Source organism: Hermetia illucens, chromosome 4, assembly GCF_905115235.1.
Source record: "Hermetia illucens chromosome 4, iHerIll2.2.curated.20191125, whole genome shotgun sequence".
Classification (NCBI taxonomy): Eukaryota; Metazoa; Arthropoda; class Insecta; order Diptera; family Stratiomyidae; genus Hermetia; species Hermetia illucens.
In genome coordinates, this window is record NC_051852.1 from 43,690,349 (window position 1) to 43,708,735 (window position 18,387).

At 40.9% G+C, this 18,387-nt stretch overlaps 1 protein-coding gene across 4 annotated transcripts; it reads right to left on the reverse strand.

Annotated features, from left to right (window-relative positions):
• Positions 1–437: 437 nt before the first annotated feature.
• LOC119653532 (eukaryotic translation initiation factor 4H) lies at positions 438–17,397 on the reverse strand. Of its 4 annotated transcripts, XM_038058208.1 has the most exons (6): positions 16,253–16,853; positions 15,477–15,675; positions 6,820–7,122; positions 1,880–2,055; positions 1,593–1,799; positions 438–1,502 (listed from the first exon to the last, which is right to left on the reverse strand). In XM_038058208.1, the coding sequence occupies exons 3-6, from the start codon at positions 7,089–7,091 to the stop codon at positions 1,354–1,356; spliced, it is 804 nt and encodes a 267-aa protein (XP_037914136.1). In that variant the 5' UTR covers positions 7,092–7,122; positions 15,477–15,675; positions 16,253–16,853; the 3' UTR covers positions 438–1,353. The 4 variants fall into 4 exon arrangements, with proteins under 4 accessions (XP_037914136.1, XP_037914137.1, XP_037914134.1 ...); XM_038058209.1 differs by lacking the exons at positions 15,477–15,675; positions 16,253–16,853 and adding an exon at positions 16,867–17,397; XM_038058206.1 differs by lacking the exon at positions 15,477–15,675 and having other exon boundaries at positions 16,253–16,852.
• Positions 17,398–18,387: the final 990 nt, after the last annotated feature.

The following is an 18,387-nucleotide window of genomic DNA, read 5'->3' on the forward strand; positions in this document are numbered from 1 at the left end:
TGTTGACATTTCAATAGAATTCTCAGCCAAGATAAAATCTAAGCGCTTTTCTTTTTCCTATTTTTCTTTTGTTGTAAAAACAAGCAAAATCCAAAAGTAGGAGGGTATAAGCAGTACCAATTCAAAGATGATTAGCTTGAAACTCCGCAAACGGCCAAAAATGACCAACGAACCACCTTAAACTCTTCCCAATGCAAACTACTTGTACAAGAAAAAGAGGCGAAAAACAAAATCCAGTTCTTAAAAAAGAATTTCATTCCTTGTTTTAGAAATTCACATTACATCACTACTTTTGTAATTATCTATTCGATTAATATTCATCATTCTCTTTTTTTTCATCTTAAATATTTTCTACAATTTATTGTTTGCGATTAACGTTAAATACCAAAAGAAAGCGATCGCTTTCAATCGAGTAAAAAAAATAAATAGACAATAAAAATCTTTCTAATTTTTTATAGATTTTCATTTTAATTCTTAATAATTAATTACTTTTACTTTATACAATATACAGACATACGCAGATATACCTGTAGTATTAATTTACTTGAAAGAGAGAACAAAACAATATATATTACTTTTCTCTTCTGCGGGAAACAAACGGAATCGATAAAAACAAGAAAACTAGAAACAAAACAAGTGAAATATCCTTTTATTCTCGCTCTCCTGTACATCGAGTGAAATTGGTGTAAAAATATTCAACACCCTTGCATTTCCTTTCAAGTTATATTTAAAAGCATTCATATCAATTTCTTTAACGGTTTGCCTATCAAAATGTGTGTAACGCTACAGATTTCATACAACTGTCGCAACAACGCAGAGAAGGCTGGCATTAATGTCACAAAATTTAAGTAAAAAAAACGACTGTCAACACTAAATAAAAGCCAGATAAGCATGAGCAAGTTGCTTTCCCTAATACACAAGAAGCCTTACAACAAACGCGGGTGAGAATGCGGTTGGGGTGTACGGTTGATGTGGCGGCGAAAATCCAACTGCTGCAAGCCCAAAAGTATATGTAAAACCCCAACATAACAAATAGTGTACGTTATATCCAAGTGTGTCGTTCCTTTTTATCCACTTTTCTACATAAAAAAGCTTCGAGTGTCACACGTCTAGTGTGACCACTTTTTTCGTCGTTCAATTAGCTAAGTTATCATAAGACTTCTTACATACCATTTCTCGTATAACCAGAGGGCCCTGTCTCGTTATCTTGTAATATATATGTATTTGTGTTCTCCATTTCTTGTTATTTGTATATATTATTATTTAAATACAGAAGGATTACTTTTTAAGGATTTTCTTAGTTTTCTCTTTTTTTGCTTTATTTTATGTTGCTTGCTCGTATCATCTGCATCCTTAAGATTGATCTTCTGCTTCTCCTTTCTTCTCCTCGCGTGGCTTAGCGCTTCCAAATATCAAAGCTGCTTGTTTTGTGTCTGCTAACGCATTTATCGGCTCTTTCACAGTGCGCGGTGCCAGTTTCAATCTAGGTCGATCATCGTCATCTAAGACAAACGGGATAGATTAGATAATGATATTGATGATGTGCTTGAAACCAAGCCTTGAAATTCAATGCGCACTTAACGCATACTCACTTAGTTGACCGCCACCCATTGGCGGATTTGGTGGTGCCTCGTTGCCCGAAAGAGGGCGATCTCGCTCCCCGCCACGTGATCGGCTGAAGTTACTGTATCTATCGCCACCATTCCGGCTACCGCTATAACTTCCTTCCCTTGTTCCACGGTCGAAATTTCGTTCTTCGTTATTAAAGTTCCCATAACGGCCCCGGTTTGGTCCGCGATCTAAGCAATATAAATAATATAGAAATATAATATTAGATTTCAATACAATCGGAACCGTTTCTGCAACGAAAACGGCTCACCGTTAAAACCTCTATTACCAGATCCACGATTTCTATCATGACCAAAATTGTCATTAAAACCTCGATCACGATCGCGGTCTCCACGGTCACCACCTTGACGACCGCCACCACCGCGTCCAAATTGCCCGCCTCCACCACCTTGACGTGGTGGTCCTCGTTTAGCAAAACCGCCGCCCCTATAAGAAAAATTATGTTTTATTCAATGTTACCAAGGAGAAGTGTATTCAACCGAAATCGACATTCACCCATCGCTTGAGAACCTTACAATACACACACATACGCACTTTTCGAGAAAAAAAACTCTTAGATGGCGACCGATGGACACATAATGCCGCGATAGTGGCGGACGATCGCTACAAACCCAAAGTAGCTAATTTCTTTGTACTGGAAGAACAGAGCTCTTATCGTTGCCTCCTTTGGCAAAAATATTTTTGAATTTAGATAACATATTTCAGGAACCACTTGTTCCCTTTTTCGCTGCGAGTTAAGTAAATAAAGAAATTATCCAGGAATATTAATCGATATTTATTTGCTTCCACCAAGCTTCCTATAGAAGAATTTTGAAGCATCATTCGCGCAGTAATTCCACTAAAATCCATTACCATTAATCCAAAATGAATCGTTAAAGGCCTGCCTTTGGTGCCCACTGGGATGTGGGAAACCATAAACAGCTACGCAATGTCTACTGTTATGACAAATACTGCCATGCGCTCGTAACCACATGGGGGTACGCTAATGCACTGCATCACATACACGACACTAACACCAGCCTTGATCCACGGAATTTTTGTCGCGCAACTCCCATCGCGGTCGAAGATGTGCGACGATTTTCCATCACCATAAAAATTAAAACATTGCGCTAGAAATTGAATCTCCTGTATAGTCTTCTTGCATTGATATTGAAATCTCTTCTTAACCAAACAACAAAATCTGCCCAAATCATCCAAAATCAAATCCATAAAAAAGCTTTCAGGAAAAGATCCAACATCGCCAATTATTTTACAACTAAATAAGAAGGAAACTATAGACAGTCATCTGGAATTCCTTATTGCAAGACTGTAGTGCCAAAGATGCCCTCTTCTTAGGATGGCACCAAGAATGGAGGTTGGGATAACCAAAACAACCAAAAGCTTCTTATCTAGTACTTAAAAGTCAGACAATTGAACAACACTGAAAATTTCTTCCAATTTCTTTGACATTTAATATTGTCCTACGAAAACGAAATTCTCAATCAACATTTGGCACGCGCAACATCAGCTAACAGGACATCCACTGGCTCAAGCCTCGGATGAAAGGAGCCCTTGCAGCATCCCTAAATCAGGTCTGGTTGCAGTTCAAGCCGCCAACGAATTGGTCGTTCTATCCGCGAAAAGGACAGTCATGAACGACATAAAGAACTTCCGATCAATAGCCCGCATCCACATATACAGGGTGCGTTCTAAAAATAATGCAATTTTTTTTTTGTCAGTAATTTATATATTTGCACGATCAATTAAAATTCTCCAAAGGGTTTCTGCACAGTTTCTCCAGCGACCATACCATGAGTGATACGCGTTGTGGCAAGGCGCGTTACCGTGATGAAGTTCGCAGGCTGCGGAAATGTCTTTTCTTGTCCTGATAACACTTTTCGGAATCTTTCCAGCACATCCACGTAGTAGGCAGCGTTAACTGTCTTTGAGGAACAAACTCCTTATGGACCACTCCTTTACCGTCGAAAAAGACAATGAGAATTATTTTCACTTTTGATCTGTCAATTCTTGCCTTTTCGGCTTGGGGGTCGATGTGCCACTCAAAGCTTTGTCGTTTCGTTTCTGGATCACATTGAAAATCCCAGGTTCCAACATCAATGATGACGTTGTCCAAAAAATCAGGTTTACTTGGTACACTTTCCTCATCGCAAAATCTTCAGTAGCAACGCGAAACATAACAGTAAACGACAAGTTCAATTCATTGGCAACCATCTTGATACTCAATCAATGGTCAGAATTCAACAATTGTCCAACACCAGCCACATTGTTTCCGACTTTGCCGCCCAAAGCGTTGCTCGTGAAGAAGCCTCCTCCCGACCCCTTTTAAAAGCGTTCAACTACGTTGAAACTCGTGAGCAGGACAGAGCAAATTCCCTATAAATCGCACAAATCATTGCGGCAGGGCTGGGTGTGCTGTGGTTTATGGTCAGGAAAACTGCCAAGTACAGGTAGCAAAACTGTCTCATCGCTGCGCGCAACCAATCAAAAAGGGCCAGTAGGAAAATATCAAAAAAGTGACCGTCATAAACACTTCGTATGCCTTTTTGAGGTGAAATTCCTCCAGCGCGTAAAAGCAATCTTCTAAGCGCATGCGTTCACAAAATAGCCCAGGCCGGTCCAACGGATGCCCGAAATATTATAAAGTGGATTACAAGGGAGTCGAACACAGAATATCAATATAACAGCGCAGCGCTAATGAAAATTATCTGCTAACAAATGATGTCTTAAGATGTCTTACGTAAACGATGTCCAAATTTTATGAATAATGTGCATGATGAAGAGGATCAAGCGGGCAAACTTACGTAGAGCGTTCTTCCAAGCTCACGAAGTTAATTAGAAGAGGAAAGAAACGTCCGAAAAGACTTTGTGGGCGCTGTGTCCCAAAGATATGTATTGATAGCCGCCTGCGGATGACCTCAGCTTTGGTGTTCCGTGGGTATTATATCGATGAATGAGGTTGTAACTACTCCTTTGAAGTCAAAAATATATATGTAGACCTAAGCGCACCATCCACATCGAGCCTAAGGACGAGCCAACTTGACAGAAACACAATGTTCTGAGTTTGGTGTGACCAGAAGAGCGTAGTCTATTATGACTTGTTAAAACTGGGCGTAACGGTTAATACTAGCCGCTAACAACAACTGAATACGACCAGAAGGCCCAGAGAGGCAACACAAGGTCATTTCCCTCATGACTATGCCGGTTCGTGGCACGTTGGAAGCATTCAACACTGACCAAACTTAGCACTTTCAAATTAATACTTGTTTTCATCGATTAACCTAGATACCATGTGCATAGACCTCCGTGATTTTTTCCAAGTTAATAGGTTGGGCAGTTGCTGAGAACGGGTCCTTGAAACAATTGATCCCTTTGGGACCCCCATACTCCTCCGCTTTGCAATCAATGTGAAAACCAATATCTACTTCGAAAAGTGCTATCCTTTCATTTGATGCCCTACCAACAATGTGGGAACTTTGAAGGCTTATGCATACAGTGAGTTACATGCTTTTACCTCAAATTAAAGGCGGTCCCCATACATGCAAAAGGGTAGAATTTTTTTCACCAAATGTAGTCATGTAGGGTATCAAACGATCATGGTCTCGATTAGTACTTTCCGAAGCCAGTCCTAGCTTTGACATTTCTTGGAAAGGTGGGGAATGCTGGGGGTCGAAAGTAATCATCAACCAAACGAAAAATCTGAAAAAAAAAATCAAGGGGCCGCCACTACACACTGCCTAGGCTCCGAAATATCCTCCATACCGATATCCCTTCAAATAAGGCTAATAATATTATATTACTGTAATTTTTAGTGATTGGCACCAACACCGCCCTTGTGTTCATCCTAGCATCCTCTTGCACTAATGTAGGCTATAACAAACCATGATCCTACCAAGTTTGGTGGAAGTTATAATAGATCAAAGTTGTCGCTTCTTTGCAAATTCAAGACTATGCTCTTGTCAATATCACCCGAAAGTGGATACTCTCACATAATATATGCATATATTACGTGCTACATACTAAGAAATACACAAAACCTTTCATAACTGAATCGTCCAGTTTCCGGTTCCCCGACTTGTTTAGTCTTACTACAAACTCATTATAAATTCAATTCTATTTTTAAGTTCTAGAAAACCGTATACATATATTCAAGAGCTGCACAACTGGTAAGCTATGATGCCGAAATTTGGAGGGTAGGTTGGACCTTAAAACGGAACAGTAGGAGCGCCACACAAATGATATACACGCAGCGAACCGTATTGACAGCCAAGCATTGAGATACAATTTTTTTTATGGACTCCACACACTTAGTGAAACCGTCGCAATAAAATCACTTCGATTATTTCAAGTAGGGAAGATATAAACTACGTAGGTAAAATGAATATGTAGAGCTTGTATTTAAGCTTACAGCGCAACTCATACCACAGAAGTTTTGCCAACTTTATAAGCCTCAATAATAAATCTTGATAATTTTACAAAAGTAGCTGAGTATATTCGTAGACGTTTGAACGCCTTCCTCCGCTAGCTTTTGGCCTTACGTTAAACCGTTGTTTCTCTCTGAAGAAACGAGAGTTTTCGAGCCAATATTGAAATGTCCTATCACGACTATGGGTGATTAAATCGAAGTGAGACGGAACGAATTATAATATGGGCTGAGTGCGGTGGTCGGGATTGTTGCGCGTGGGCGACTTGTTAACATCTCTCCTCAGCGAAATCCCAGTGCAGTGAGAAACAGCGCAAATACCTTATGGATCATAACCCCCCCCCCCCCCCCCACCAGGTTCCTTAATGAAGCGTACAGGACCCGTCTTCGCTAGAACAATGAAAAAAGCTTATTTTCTTAAAACCGATGATGAGTGACACTTTATTTTGAATAAAATTCAGTTTTTATAAAAATGTTTACCCCAAATACGCAATGGAATGGAAGATTCAGTGCAGGATCACGTTAAAAAGAACCCGGTAATTTTACATAAACATTTTTTTCTTAAATATTGCTTTGTTCTTCCAAATGGGCTTAAAAGGTGGTATTAATATCAATTATACGATTAAATATCATTTCAAAGTTCAAAATCTCTGCAAAATCACTAATCTAAGGAAAATATGCGAATATGGACCCAAAAACACACACAAGCAACAAACATTCTTCATCTGACCACTCTCCAAATCTGATTAAAATATGAAAAAATAACTTACCGATCATTCTTTCTTTGATCTGCTACGTCAATACGTAGCGGAACATCAGTATCGTCTAATTTTATTCGTCCATCCAACTCAATAGCCTTTTCCAGATCCTCTAGTGTATTGAATTCAACATAGCCAAAACCTTTAAATTGATCTGTATCTTTGTCTTTCACCAAACGAACATTTTTTATATCCAAATCCCGGAAAATTTTTCCAATGTCGCCTTGGACAAGACCTTGCGGCAGATTCCCAACATAAGCGGTATATGGTGGTTCTGTAGGCATCTGTTTTCGGGGGCGATCGCCACCAAAACCTCTGAAAATATTAAATAATTTTATGAGAAATTTAAATATTTGAAATAATATTGAACACAATATTAACAAATATATTTACTAAAACTACGCTCATTGCAATATGACAAACTTAACCAAAAAATACAATTTCGAGTTGTAGGAGGACAACATGATACGAATTTCGCTTTGCTTGACGAGGAAATCATTAAGACTTTTACACTCACTAGGTTTCTACTTATGAAAAAATACGAATTCAACGACAAGAACCACAGTGACAAACAAGACGACCGGAAACGAAAATGTCTGAGTGCGGTAAGAATTTCCGCACACGAACCATTGTCAAGCTACTTCCGACACGAAGGACAAAAGGGCATTTTAGAATCCGCTCCATAAAAACGTCGTTGTGACCACAACCCAAGTGTTAGCTGGTAAGATCAGTTCTGAGAGCACGTACAACATTTGCGAGAGGAAATTAATGTGCTCGAAAAGATTCACTATTTGATAACCAAAAAGGCTCGGAGATTCTCCCAACTGTTTAAGTTCAACACAAGAATAACCCCATCAGGAACAGCAGACCTGTCAATTACATCTGATCCACTCTACAGGCACACCTGCACAGTCCATAGTCCGGTAGGCCTGTCAGTTACAAATGATCTACTTTACAGACACACCTGCACAGTTCATAGTCCAGCCGGCCGCCTCTTGAATTGAAACCCCTGTACACGTATTGGGAAGGTGAACGGCAACCTCAATTCATTCCTGACGTTGGCCATGAAATTTAGATGGAGAATAGAGCAATCTCTACCTAGACAGCCTGTCCGTCGACCACCGGCCTGACACCTCACCCCATCCACGTATTGGCTTCACTAAACTTCCTTCAACGATGAAGGACCGCCCGAACAATCGGAACTTACATGCCGGCCGGACCCCACACACGTAGCGACTGTCTGTTGCCTATTCAGGCGTAATTGACAAGAACTTTGAGTGAGCTATGGATACTATACCACGGAAAGACATATGCTGAAGAGAATTCAAATTCGCAAAATCGCACGGTTAATTCGACCAAGAATTACCATCGACCACAGGAAGTGAAATATATAATTCAACAGCGATTATTGCTTTAAGGAGGTCCAGTGAAACAAAAAAAACTATTGCTGATGGCAGCCTTGAAAGGGAAACAGTTTGCGCACTGATTTCCTTACTCTCCGGAAATAACCCGAATAAAACACTAATAAATTACTTGCTTACTCTCTATAAACTCATAATGCCAGTTTTTAATGGAGGGGTAAACGACCACCTTGAGACCAACAACGTTACGTCCGAGGAAGAGAAGGATTGTAGATTTAGGTTGAGAGTCGCCACGCCCAGCTCAGAATCGATGCGGTAGTTGGACAGGCCTACGAAATAATTTTACCTGTTAAATAAATTCCGTCAAGGCTTTTGAAAGCACCCCGACTGCGACTAATCAATTTCCTACCGCATAGATCTGGTTTTACAAGGTCTGTTACAAATTAAACGAGACTTTTTCAAAAACCACAATTTTCTTTTTTGTTTTAAAAAATCTGCTTTTTATTCAAAATAGTCTCCTTGCGCATCGATACAACGTTTTGCATTATCAATGAACATGTCGAGCGAATTTTTGACGCGTTCTGTAGAGATGTCCTTCAGAATTTCGATCGACGCCTCTTATATAGTCTCAATATTAGCAAAGCGCTTTCCTGTCAGTGCTAAATGTACAGTGCCCGACAAAAAAGCCTTCGTAACTCAACGCTTTTATGATTAATAATATAAACGTTCGCGCAACAATCCAATTGGATCAGGGCGTTGAAATGTGTTAGAGCACTTCATTCAAGCCCGTTACGGTACACTGCAGTACACTATAGGAAGCAATGTGGTCAGCACTGCGCTCGCCCTAAACCTACCTTGGTTTGACTCAGGTACTGATTCACAGCTGAGTCGACAGGTATCCAGCGTCAGATCACGATACAAATCCCTCTGCCACCAATGAGATTTGAACCGCGTCTTTCCGTACGACAGCCCAGTGTTCTAACCACTCAGCTATCCGGACACACTTTTATGAATCTTCCTACTTGATTACGTCTAGACAAAATTTAGTCTCACCTAATGTTGTCTGTTTTGGAATTTGCAGTTAAATGTTGGTGTTATAAAAGGATTGTCATATTCAAATTTAGTTCATATTCACAGTTCAGTCGGGACAGCGGTCACGAACAGACGTGGCATTTCGAAGCTAACAAGAGAACAAGCATCGCCCGAATCTTTAGCTTTTGGAGCCGACTTCGGTCGGCAGTTAGCCGCAACGAATAAAAACCTTCATCGAGATTAATTTTACCGAGCGACGTTAGTCGGAGGTGGAACTCGGATCCCCAGAACAACAAATTGCAGGTAGAAGCAACAGAAATAGTGGAACCAGGAAGATATCCGCCAAGAGAGCAAAGACCGAGGGAACATGAGACAGACCCGAGCCACGACGACGAGCAGAACTGCTCGAAATCATCACAATGCTGAAGGAGGAGATTGCAGTACTGCGAGCAGAAAGAGAGGAGAAGCAGCAGAAAAGAGAAAAGCAACAGTAGCTACAACAGCAAACGAACACTCAAACGAAATGAACGACATCGTGGGATGTGCGTCTGCTTTCGCCGAGGCAGCGACAGTACTAGGCCATCGACAAAGAAGCGGCAACATGGGACAACGAGGACCATTATAACTTCGTGTCAAGACGAAAGCCTACGAGATTTAAGGTTAGTGTCAAAAGTGTGAAGATTTCTGTAAGCATTCCGCAGGTTAATCTCACCCCAAACCCCGCCCAAAAACCCAAAAAGCCCAAAATACCGTTAACCACCGACTACTCGCTAAACCCCCCCTAATTATTAAGATCCCCTAAATCACAAGGGATCAAAGCAATTTTTAAAAATACTAGGGCGGATAAGACCCTCATCTTCGCCGAATCTATCGAGGATCACGGCAAGATCTTCGCTCTTATCAAAAAGCAAGGCCTCAGCGCCACAACCAGCACCCCTCAATCCCTCATCATTCGAGGACTTCATCAAGAAACCGATGCTGCGAAAATTCTTACGGAGTTCAAAGCAGAGCATCCGGAATTGAAGATCAGGTCGGTGGCCAACTTCCTGACCAAACAAGATAACGCTCTCCATAAGGAGAATCCTACGCTCTCAATTAAATCTCAATCAGGACTATTCATCGTGACCTTCGAGCTCTCTCAAGAGCTCAACGATGAAGGTGAATTTACTTCACCAGGTTACAATCGAGAAGATCAGGCCGTTGGAACAAATACGATGTTTTAACTGCCAGAATTTTGGGCACGTAGCTCAAAATTGCACGATCATCCACCGGTGCGTCAAATGCACGAAGAAACACCCGCGTGGCAACAGTCCACGCCCCACAACGGAGGTGCCGCAATGCTGCAATTGCGGCAGAGTCGGATATCCCGCTAGCTACCGCGGTTGCCCGACATAAAAAGAAATGCTGGCCCGGAAAGAGACGGCCAAAGCCCGTAAAATTAACGAAGCACAGCAGACCAAACAGGGATAAATTCAAGGCTGAGTTAGGACCAAAACTCAACTTGCAAAGGCTCGCAACTAAGCGTATTGGTCGGACAAAGAAATCGACGAGGCTATTTGCTTGGCGCCAGATGCCATTGATACTGCTACACGCAGGAACTCTAAGCTAATAAAAGTCGATGAGTTTCAGTACAATTCTCTTACACATGAGATTTGCAGGTGCAATCTCAAGCGCAAATTCGAACATGAGAATAAAATCAATACAGAATATAAAGCATTGCTCTCCTCCTCCTGCTTACCTGTTCCAGTACGTTAATCCGTGATTCGGTGTCAACATTCTGTAGTAAGGAATTGACCCGCAAACTTGCAGGCATCAAGCCTAGCGCTGATATGTTACAACATATCAACAGGCTAACAGGGAAACACAACTCCCGCAACTTTGTTCTGACGCAGAACAAGGTGCGAATCTGTAATGATGAGAAAGCGAAAACACTTGCGGAATTCTTTAAGCGACAGCTCAATGCAGCACTTTCCAGAAACAGAACGGCTCTCACTTGGACTGTTGATTCAACAGTCAGAGAATTCACTTCCAGGAACAGCTACAAAATATTTTAGATTTAGCCCCCTCGGATTATTTTGTCCCTTAACTGCTCATTGGTCGAATATTTTCTAAAGATGATGAGGTGATGTCGGCAGTTAAGGACTATTCGAGGAACAAATCAGTTCTTATCATAAAAAGGGCATGGGACTTGATTAGACATCGCTGGGAAAAGTTTATAGAGCTGAAAGGCGATTAGGTTGAAAAATAAATACATTTTTTTTGTTTTCTTTGTTAGACTGGATACTTCTGGGACCAACCGCGTAGCCATCAGCTGCCCCATATTTTCATCGACTTCAAAGTCGTATGGGTTAAACTGTATACGGCCATGAGAGAATTCGGTATTCCGACCAAATTGAAATGACTGGTCAGGTTGGCCCTGACCAATGTTCGAAGCAAGGTAAAAGCAGAAGGTTCACTCTCGAGACCATTCAACATCAACAACGGTCTAAGACCAAGGGGTGTCCTTTTGGCCTTGGAAAAAATGATCCGTGATGCAGCTGTGGGAAGAGTACCATCCTCTTCAGGTCCACTCAACTACTATGCTGATGATATTGACATTATGAGAAGAACAACCCGAGATATACAGTCTGACTTGATGCAAGATGAAGTACATAGTGGCAACGTCAAAAGAGAACAATAAAGATACAACTTTGAAATCTCAGCTTATGTGTTCTTCGCAGACTTGGATTCTTAACCGCATCCGAGAGAATAATATGAGGAATTTTGGACGCCCTATATGAGGCTTGACGATTTCGTAGCCTCTACATCGCCGGACTTGATGAGCGAATGGTGATCGCCTTGTTGTGGATAACCGAAATGCAGCTCAATAGGTTGCAGTGGGCGGGACACTTAGTCCATATGAGTAAGGATGATCCAACCCGGAAATCATACGGACAATACCTATGGTAGATGGTCTCAGATGTAGCGGTAGTGTAAGCCAGAATACCAGACAGCTGCTACAGCCACAATATCAGACAGAAACTATACCAATGGAAAACAAGTCGGGATACCGGAAGCCGAGCGCTACGATTTTCCATTCGTCCATAGCTAAGAATACAAAATATTCCGTCATATTTTGTCAAACCCCAACATACACATACAGTTGCGAAAAAAATAGCAGTGTTGGCTTGATGTTAATTTTAATTGTAATATTTTTATTACTAAGCATTTATTTTTGATTCCAATTGTACGGAATGTATACTAAGTGTCTACTTTGTACCCAGCTGAAAAGTGTAAGCAATCAATCAAACGGTTTTTAGGAAACGATTTCCCGGGCGAAGAAAATAATGAAGTGTTAAGGGTTTTCTGCGGTTTAAATTTATATTTCGTCCACAATAGTGGGACATGGAAACCACTGCATCCCGGAGAAAAGGGAAATAATAAAAAACATTATTAAGTACCAGAAAATCCTGCGTCCTTTGCAGTGTTAAACGTAAATGATTGCAAATGCACTCAAATGCGAAAGTAAGCCTGGAACTCAAGGTAGAAAGCGAGAAATGCCCTATTTGTTAGTGAGGCGGTTAGCACGTTGCAGTAAGAGGAACCCTTTCATGACGACAACCCAGCTAAAAAACGAACATGATGTAACAGCTACGGTTCAAATTGTTCGACGGAAATTAAGAGAGAATAATTTGAAAACTCGAAGTCCGGGAAAAGTTCCTCTGCTCAGTAAAAGGCACGTTTACAGTTTGCCACCAACCATTAAGTTGAAAGACCAAGAAATGGAGAAACATTTTGTAGTCTGAAGATTGTTTTGTATGATAAAGGGTCCCGTAGCTACGTAAGATGCGCACCTCATTCCGTCTTTGACCCCAAATATACTGCAAAAACAGTTAAGCACGGCGGTTCAAGCATTATGGAGTGGGTTGGCTTTCCATTCTTTGGTGTAGATAAAATCTACAATTCGCCAAAATGTTTGTCTATATACTGTAAAAAATCATGTTGCCTTACGCGATTGACAAAATGCTGAAAAAATGAGTCTTTGAGGAAGACAACGACTTTGACAAACTCCACGAGCAAAAAAGCAGAGAAGTGGTTCCAGGACAAATAGGGTGGATGTGTTGAAGTGTCCAGCGCAATCACCAGATATCAACCCTATTGGTAATTTATGTGCTGATGTCAAAAATGCCGTTAGTATTGCAAACCCACACAACAACGCGCTTTTGCGTGCGGTACAAGAGTCGTAGTGAGTCATCCCCGTGGACCGTTTTCAACGACTTGTTCAAAGTGTTAAACATGATTTATGTTTTTTTACTTATGGCGATCATCACGCGTGTCGGATCTGCGGAAACGATTTTTTTTGGCATTAATTGTATCTAGATATAGTATAGAATATATGGGTGGTGATTTTTTGATATTTGGAGTCGTTCCGAAATTATAGTGTTAAACACGTGATAAGTCACATGCCAGATTTATGTCTATCGCCGTAATAGCCCATATTTATCGGTCCTTCGCTAAAAGGAAAAGAATTGAAGCCAAGGCTGTACATGTTTTTCTTCAAATAACCTAAGGTTTATGGATTAGGTATAGCAGATTAATGGTCAGTTAAGGTTTTATGGCTAAAAATTGCATTCTACTTTTTAAATGACTTTTTCTCGAAACTTCATGTTGAAAATCGGCAGCATAGCCCAAAATCTACCCAACTAAATTCTTTGAAATTTTCACGACTTACTCAGAACATATTTCTACGGTCCGCAAACTAGGATAATTGCAATTCATTCAGTAGTTTTTTTTTATTCATTGAAGAAGCCGTGAAAAAACACCAAGTCCCAAAAAATCTTTAATAAATAAATAAAATATTAATAAAAATAAATTAATATTTTTTAATAATCCTAGTTTGCGGACTGTAGTTAAATGTGCACGTTAAAATGCCGTTTACTTTTTTTCTTTAAGATGATCGCAGCACCCTCTAACGTGGCAGCAGAAAAACGCCGTAATGGGTGTATAAATTGCTCTGTATTTCAATAACGAACTATGCGATCAGGCTTACTATGAAATTTCTTAAAAAAGCCAAAAAGCAGCCTTCACACCTTAAATGTCCTATATTATCGTCTATGCGGACGTCAAATTTTGCACTCTTGAGATGAACTAAAGGAGGGCTTTCCGGTAAATTTCCAAAACATCGCAATATACTATTATTAAGTTTATTTGTGCAGATATGGAAATGGGATGTATTTGAAGCCTAGATTTCATATAGTTGCATCACTGTGATTTTTTCAGATTTTTCGATTGGGTAGGTTCTGAGAACGAGACCTGCTTCACTTTTTGAGGCACACATTTTGCGCGCTATATCTCCTATGATTCAGCCAATCTCAGAAAAAAGATCAGTTTCGAAAACTACTAATTGAGCCCTTTCATTTGATACCCCAAATGGCCATGTTATGTTATTTGCACCTTCTTTCGCATGTATGCCCCCCTTAAAATTCAACAAAAAATGGCACCATTCGCTGCATGTAAAAGGACACACAGACCACATTCCCACTAAATTTCGTAACAATCGATTCGTCCATTTCTAAATAAATCGGGTGTAGCAGACAGACAGACGTTAAACCAATTTTAATAAGGTTTCGTGTTTACTCAATACCTTAAAAAGGCTTTACCGAAATGATAGAGAACAAAAAACAATGCAATAAACCAGGAACATAAGTCAGGCTTGACCCTCAGAGTATTTTTCTGAGTAACTAGAGAATCAGCTCAAGAGCTGCAGCATTGACACACCATTTTGATTCAATGCAAACGCTGGAAGCTTGTAGCTCGAGAATTTGGGTGTGTTCGACACCAACCATACAGAGTTCACAAATAAAAAAATATTGCCGGAAGTGCAAAGAATTCAAACTTAATAGTGTTGACAATATAAGAAGTCTGAATTTCAGTCGAAAAGTAAACACGAACTAGTCCAAAATAAGGTTTTAACCAGCAAAATATATCAATGCGAAAAGTGCTCAATATCCTACAATTTTGCTGATTTCACAGATAACGGTGCATATTACAGCAATAACCTATTTTGTAGTTTTGACTGACGAAATGCAGAAACGAAGTCAATGTTCTGACATGTTCATTGTCAAGTGGAAATTATTCAGGAATATTTTTTATATTTTTGCACTCATCCCAGGAGATTTTTTGCATTTCAAAGTAGAATTCCCATTAACCACAGATAACAGCATTTACTGGCACAAACAGTACGAGGCTGACACCATATTGAAAAGAGCTTCCAAGCCACCAAAATAGATCACTTACCGGTTTATAAATATAAATAAAAAAGTACCAAATTCGGTGAAAGGATCGAAAAATTGTTAAGCTAGGCAGATAAGAGCGCTTAGATATAATCACAATTTCTGGGCCGCCAATTCTTTCAATTTAAAAATGAAAACGTGGACACTTCGCAGTGGAATAAATCTACTTGCTTCCGTTATAGATATCACGAACTGTTTCAAATCTAATTAACAAAGTGAATAAAATTTTCTTTAAAAAATAAAGCGAACGCAGATCGAATACTGTCACCGCGTGAATAACGGCCAAGAAATGGAACTGTTAGGGAATTCCCCGTACGGCGAATTAACATCCACACCGCAATCCAAAAATCCAACGTGACAAGTGTCATCGCTGACATCGTAAAATTTCACCATGACTTCGCCGTCGAGGTGAATGTGTCAAAATGTCACGGCGAGCGAAAATCGCGTACTCTCGGCGATTTTGCATCAGCTCAAATGACTATTTATGGAAATCTCCTCTCCATAGAATTTTATTGCAATTCATTCATTTTCATTAACTCGCAGCGCGTAAGCCAAATGATTCCCATGCGAATGCCGGGCCTGCGACGCATCAACCAGAGAGCACCACCGAAACTAGACACATTCACCCGAGGCAGATTTTCACGCGGCACAAACAGCCTGTAAAGCAGCTCCCCAGGAATTCACTTCACGTGATGACATCGATCCGCGTTCGTTGCACTACTTTATAACAATTCGAATGCTCTACGTGTTCCGATAAAACAACTGGGACGTAATATTTACCTAGCGTGATCAAAACCAGCTCTTCCGGCCATGTTTTATTTTCAAAATGGTCGAAAGTCTACGGCGAACCTTTTCGCACCACTAGGCTCACTCCGAACTCACCACACGACGGCGTTCTCCGTCTCGCAGCCGCTTAAACCGCGCGATGGAGCGAGATCGCGGTAATGTGCCTGACCGTGGCAAGCGCGTGGACAACGCGAAACCAGCCGACTGTCTACTCACCACACTTTTCCTGGACACTCACACATGCCAAACAATTTATCATGCGGCCACCAGCAGCAACCGGAGCTACTCCTTCCCCTTCGCCAACTTTAATTACTTTTCCCGCGGGAAATATCCACACAAAACATGCACAGGAAGCCCGCCACCGATTATCGACCACAAACCAGCAACAAGCACAGCTCGGCCGCAAGGGACAAACACTAAGTTCACACAAATTCCGCAAAGGCTCTAATTGTTTTCACCGCGAACGATGGACACCTTCCAGACTTGCGAAATCCGCGCAGAAAATCGCAAAAACATCACAACACCGACCGCGGGAGACGCAACTGAAAACACAGATCTACTGTCATTCACCGCGGTGCATGCACCAGAAAGCAAGATGGCCTACGTACCGCAGTGCTGTCCTTGTCTCGCTCGATGCAACTCACGTAGGGTTCGACTCGCGGTCTCGTCGCTGCGCTTACCTGCCGCCAAATGACTGCATGCACCTTTCCGTCAGTTGCTCGCACCGCGAAATGCCTGTGTCCCAACAACGCGCGCCGTGCTCTCTTGAAAGTGTTTCCACTGGTAATTTACTTTGTTCAGAGGCTACCTGTGTCACCGTCTGCTGGCCTCAATGCATTTTCAGCGAGAACCGGGAAAATCTATCCAATGATTAGCCCGTTCAAAGGGCTGCCCACGACTGGTATAAAAATTTTGCCGCGCATTTCGTCTCTTCCGCGTTATCCGAAATATAGCGACTTCGCCTCACTTGCAATTTAAAATTTAAAAAAAAATAGTAAAAAAGGCAAATGAATTAGTTTGCTATTTGCTCGCTCGCTGGTTGCTCGTTTTCCCGTTTTTATCAAGTCTTACTTAAAAAAGTTTTACCCAAAATTGGGTAAAAAGGTTTGTTGGACTTTATTATTGGAACTCACAGGATTTGACTTCTAAGGAATAGAAAAAAAATTTTCCACATTTAAAATTCATTTTGTTATTTTCCATGGCTCGCTTTGTTTGTTCACTTTGTGTAAATCGTTACCATTGGATGAAATTTATGTCCATGGAAAGGGTTGTATTTCAAAAATGATTGGAGTTCATCCTGGAATAAGTCGATTCTTCGAAAAACAATTAGGGGTAGGCTACATGGACACCTACTGCGGGAGAATATACAAATGGAGTGAGGACAATTTCGCAAGATATAATCCCGAATTCCAGAGAAAAAGTGGAAAAATAACTGTTTAAGATTTTCGTCTGATCCTTCCAATATTCCAATGTTTTCAATCGATCTCAGGCAATTGGTTTTCCTTCAATTATTTAATACCTGCATATGCGTGAGTCCTCCATATTTCTATCCGTGGCCTAACTATAAGATACTAATCCAAAGACGATCCAAGTTCCTCCGAAATGAAGGACGATAGTTACGGACAATCCAAACGGTGAACAAACTGGCAGGTTGAAAAATTTCAAACATTATTAAATAACGGCCCCCTTAACCATATGTTAGTTATCGTTGCTTCAATTTACCTTTCATCGTCGGGGCTCTACAGCCCATTGCGGACTTTGGCCTCCAAGATGTCATTCCTCCAACCATCTCAACCTATCGGTCGCGTCCTCCAATTTTGAAGTCCGAGCAACGATACGCTATCTTCGTCAGCAGAATTTGCCCAGCATCTCCGAGTTATTCCTACCGATCTTCGTCTTTCTGATCACCTTCGAATACTCTTTTAAGTATTTAAGTGTCGTTCGTACGTTAACCCCTAGTCAGCCCATTGCAACTTCCGAAATATTAATTTGGAAGCTTCAAGGTCGTCACATATTTGGTAAAATTCATCATTGCAGTAGCCTCCTTGGGTGTATCTGACTCGCTATTGGTCGCTCTCGCGTTTAGCTCATATTATTCTCTTCAGAACCCTCCTCTCGAAGGTGTTGAC

What these genes read in the sequence shown, in the direction of transcription:
- LOC119653532 (XM_038058206.1), bottom strand. Translation starts at nt 16,284, where the DNA reads ATGGCCGGAAGAGCTGGTTTTGATCACGCTAG. An exon ending in GCTGGTTTTGATCACGCTAG is followed by an intron (nt 7,123 to 16,252) that starts GTAAATATTACG and finishes TAATATTTTCAG; the next exon opens with AGGTTTTGGTGGCGATCGCC. An exon ending in GATCAAAGAAAGAATGATCG is followed by an intron (nt 2,056 to 6,819) that starts GTAAGTTATTTT and finishes TTTTTCTTATAG; the next exon opens with GGGCGGCGGTTTTGCTAAAC.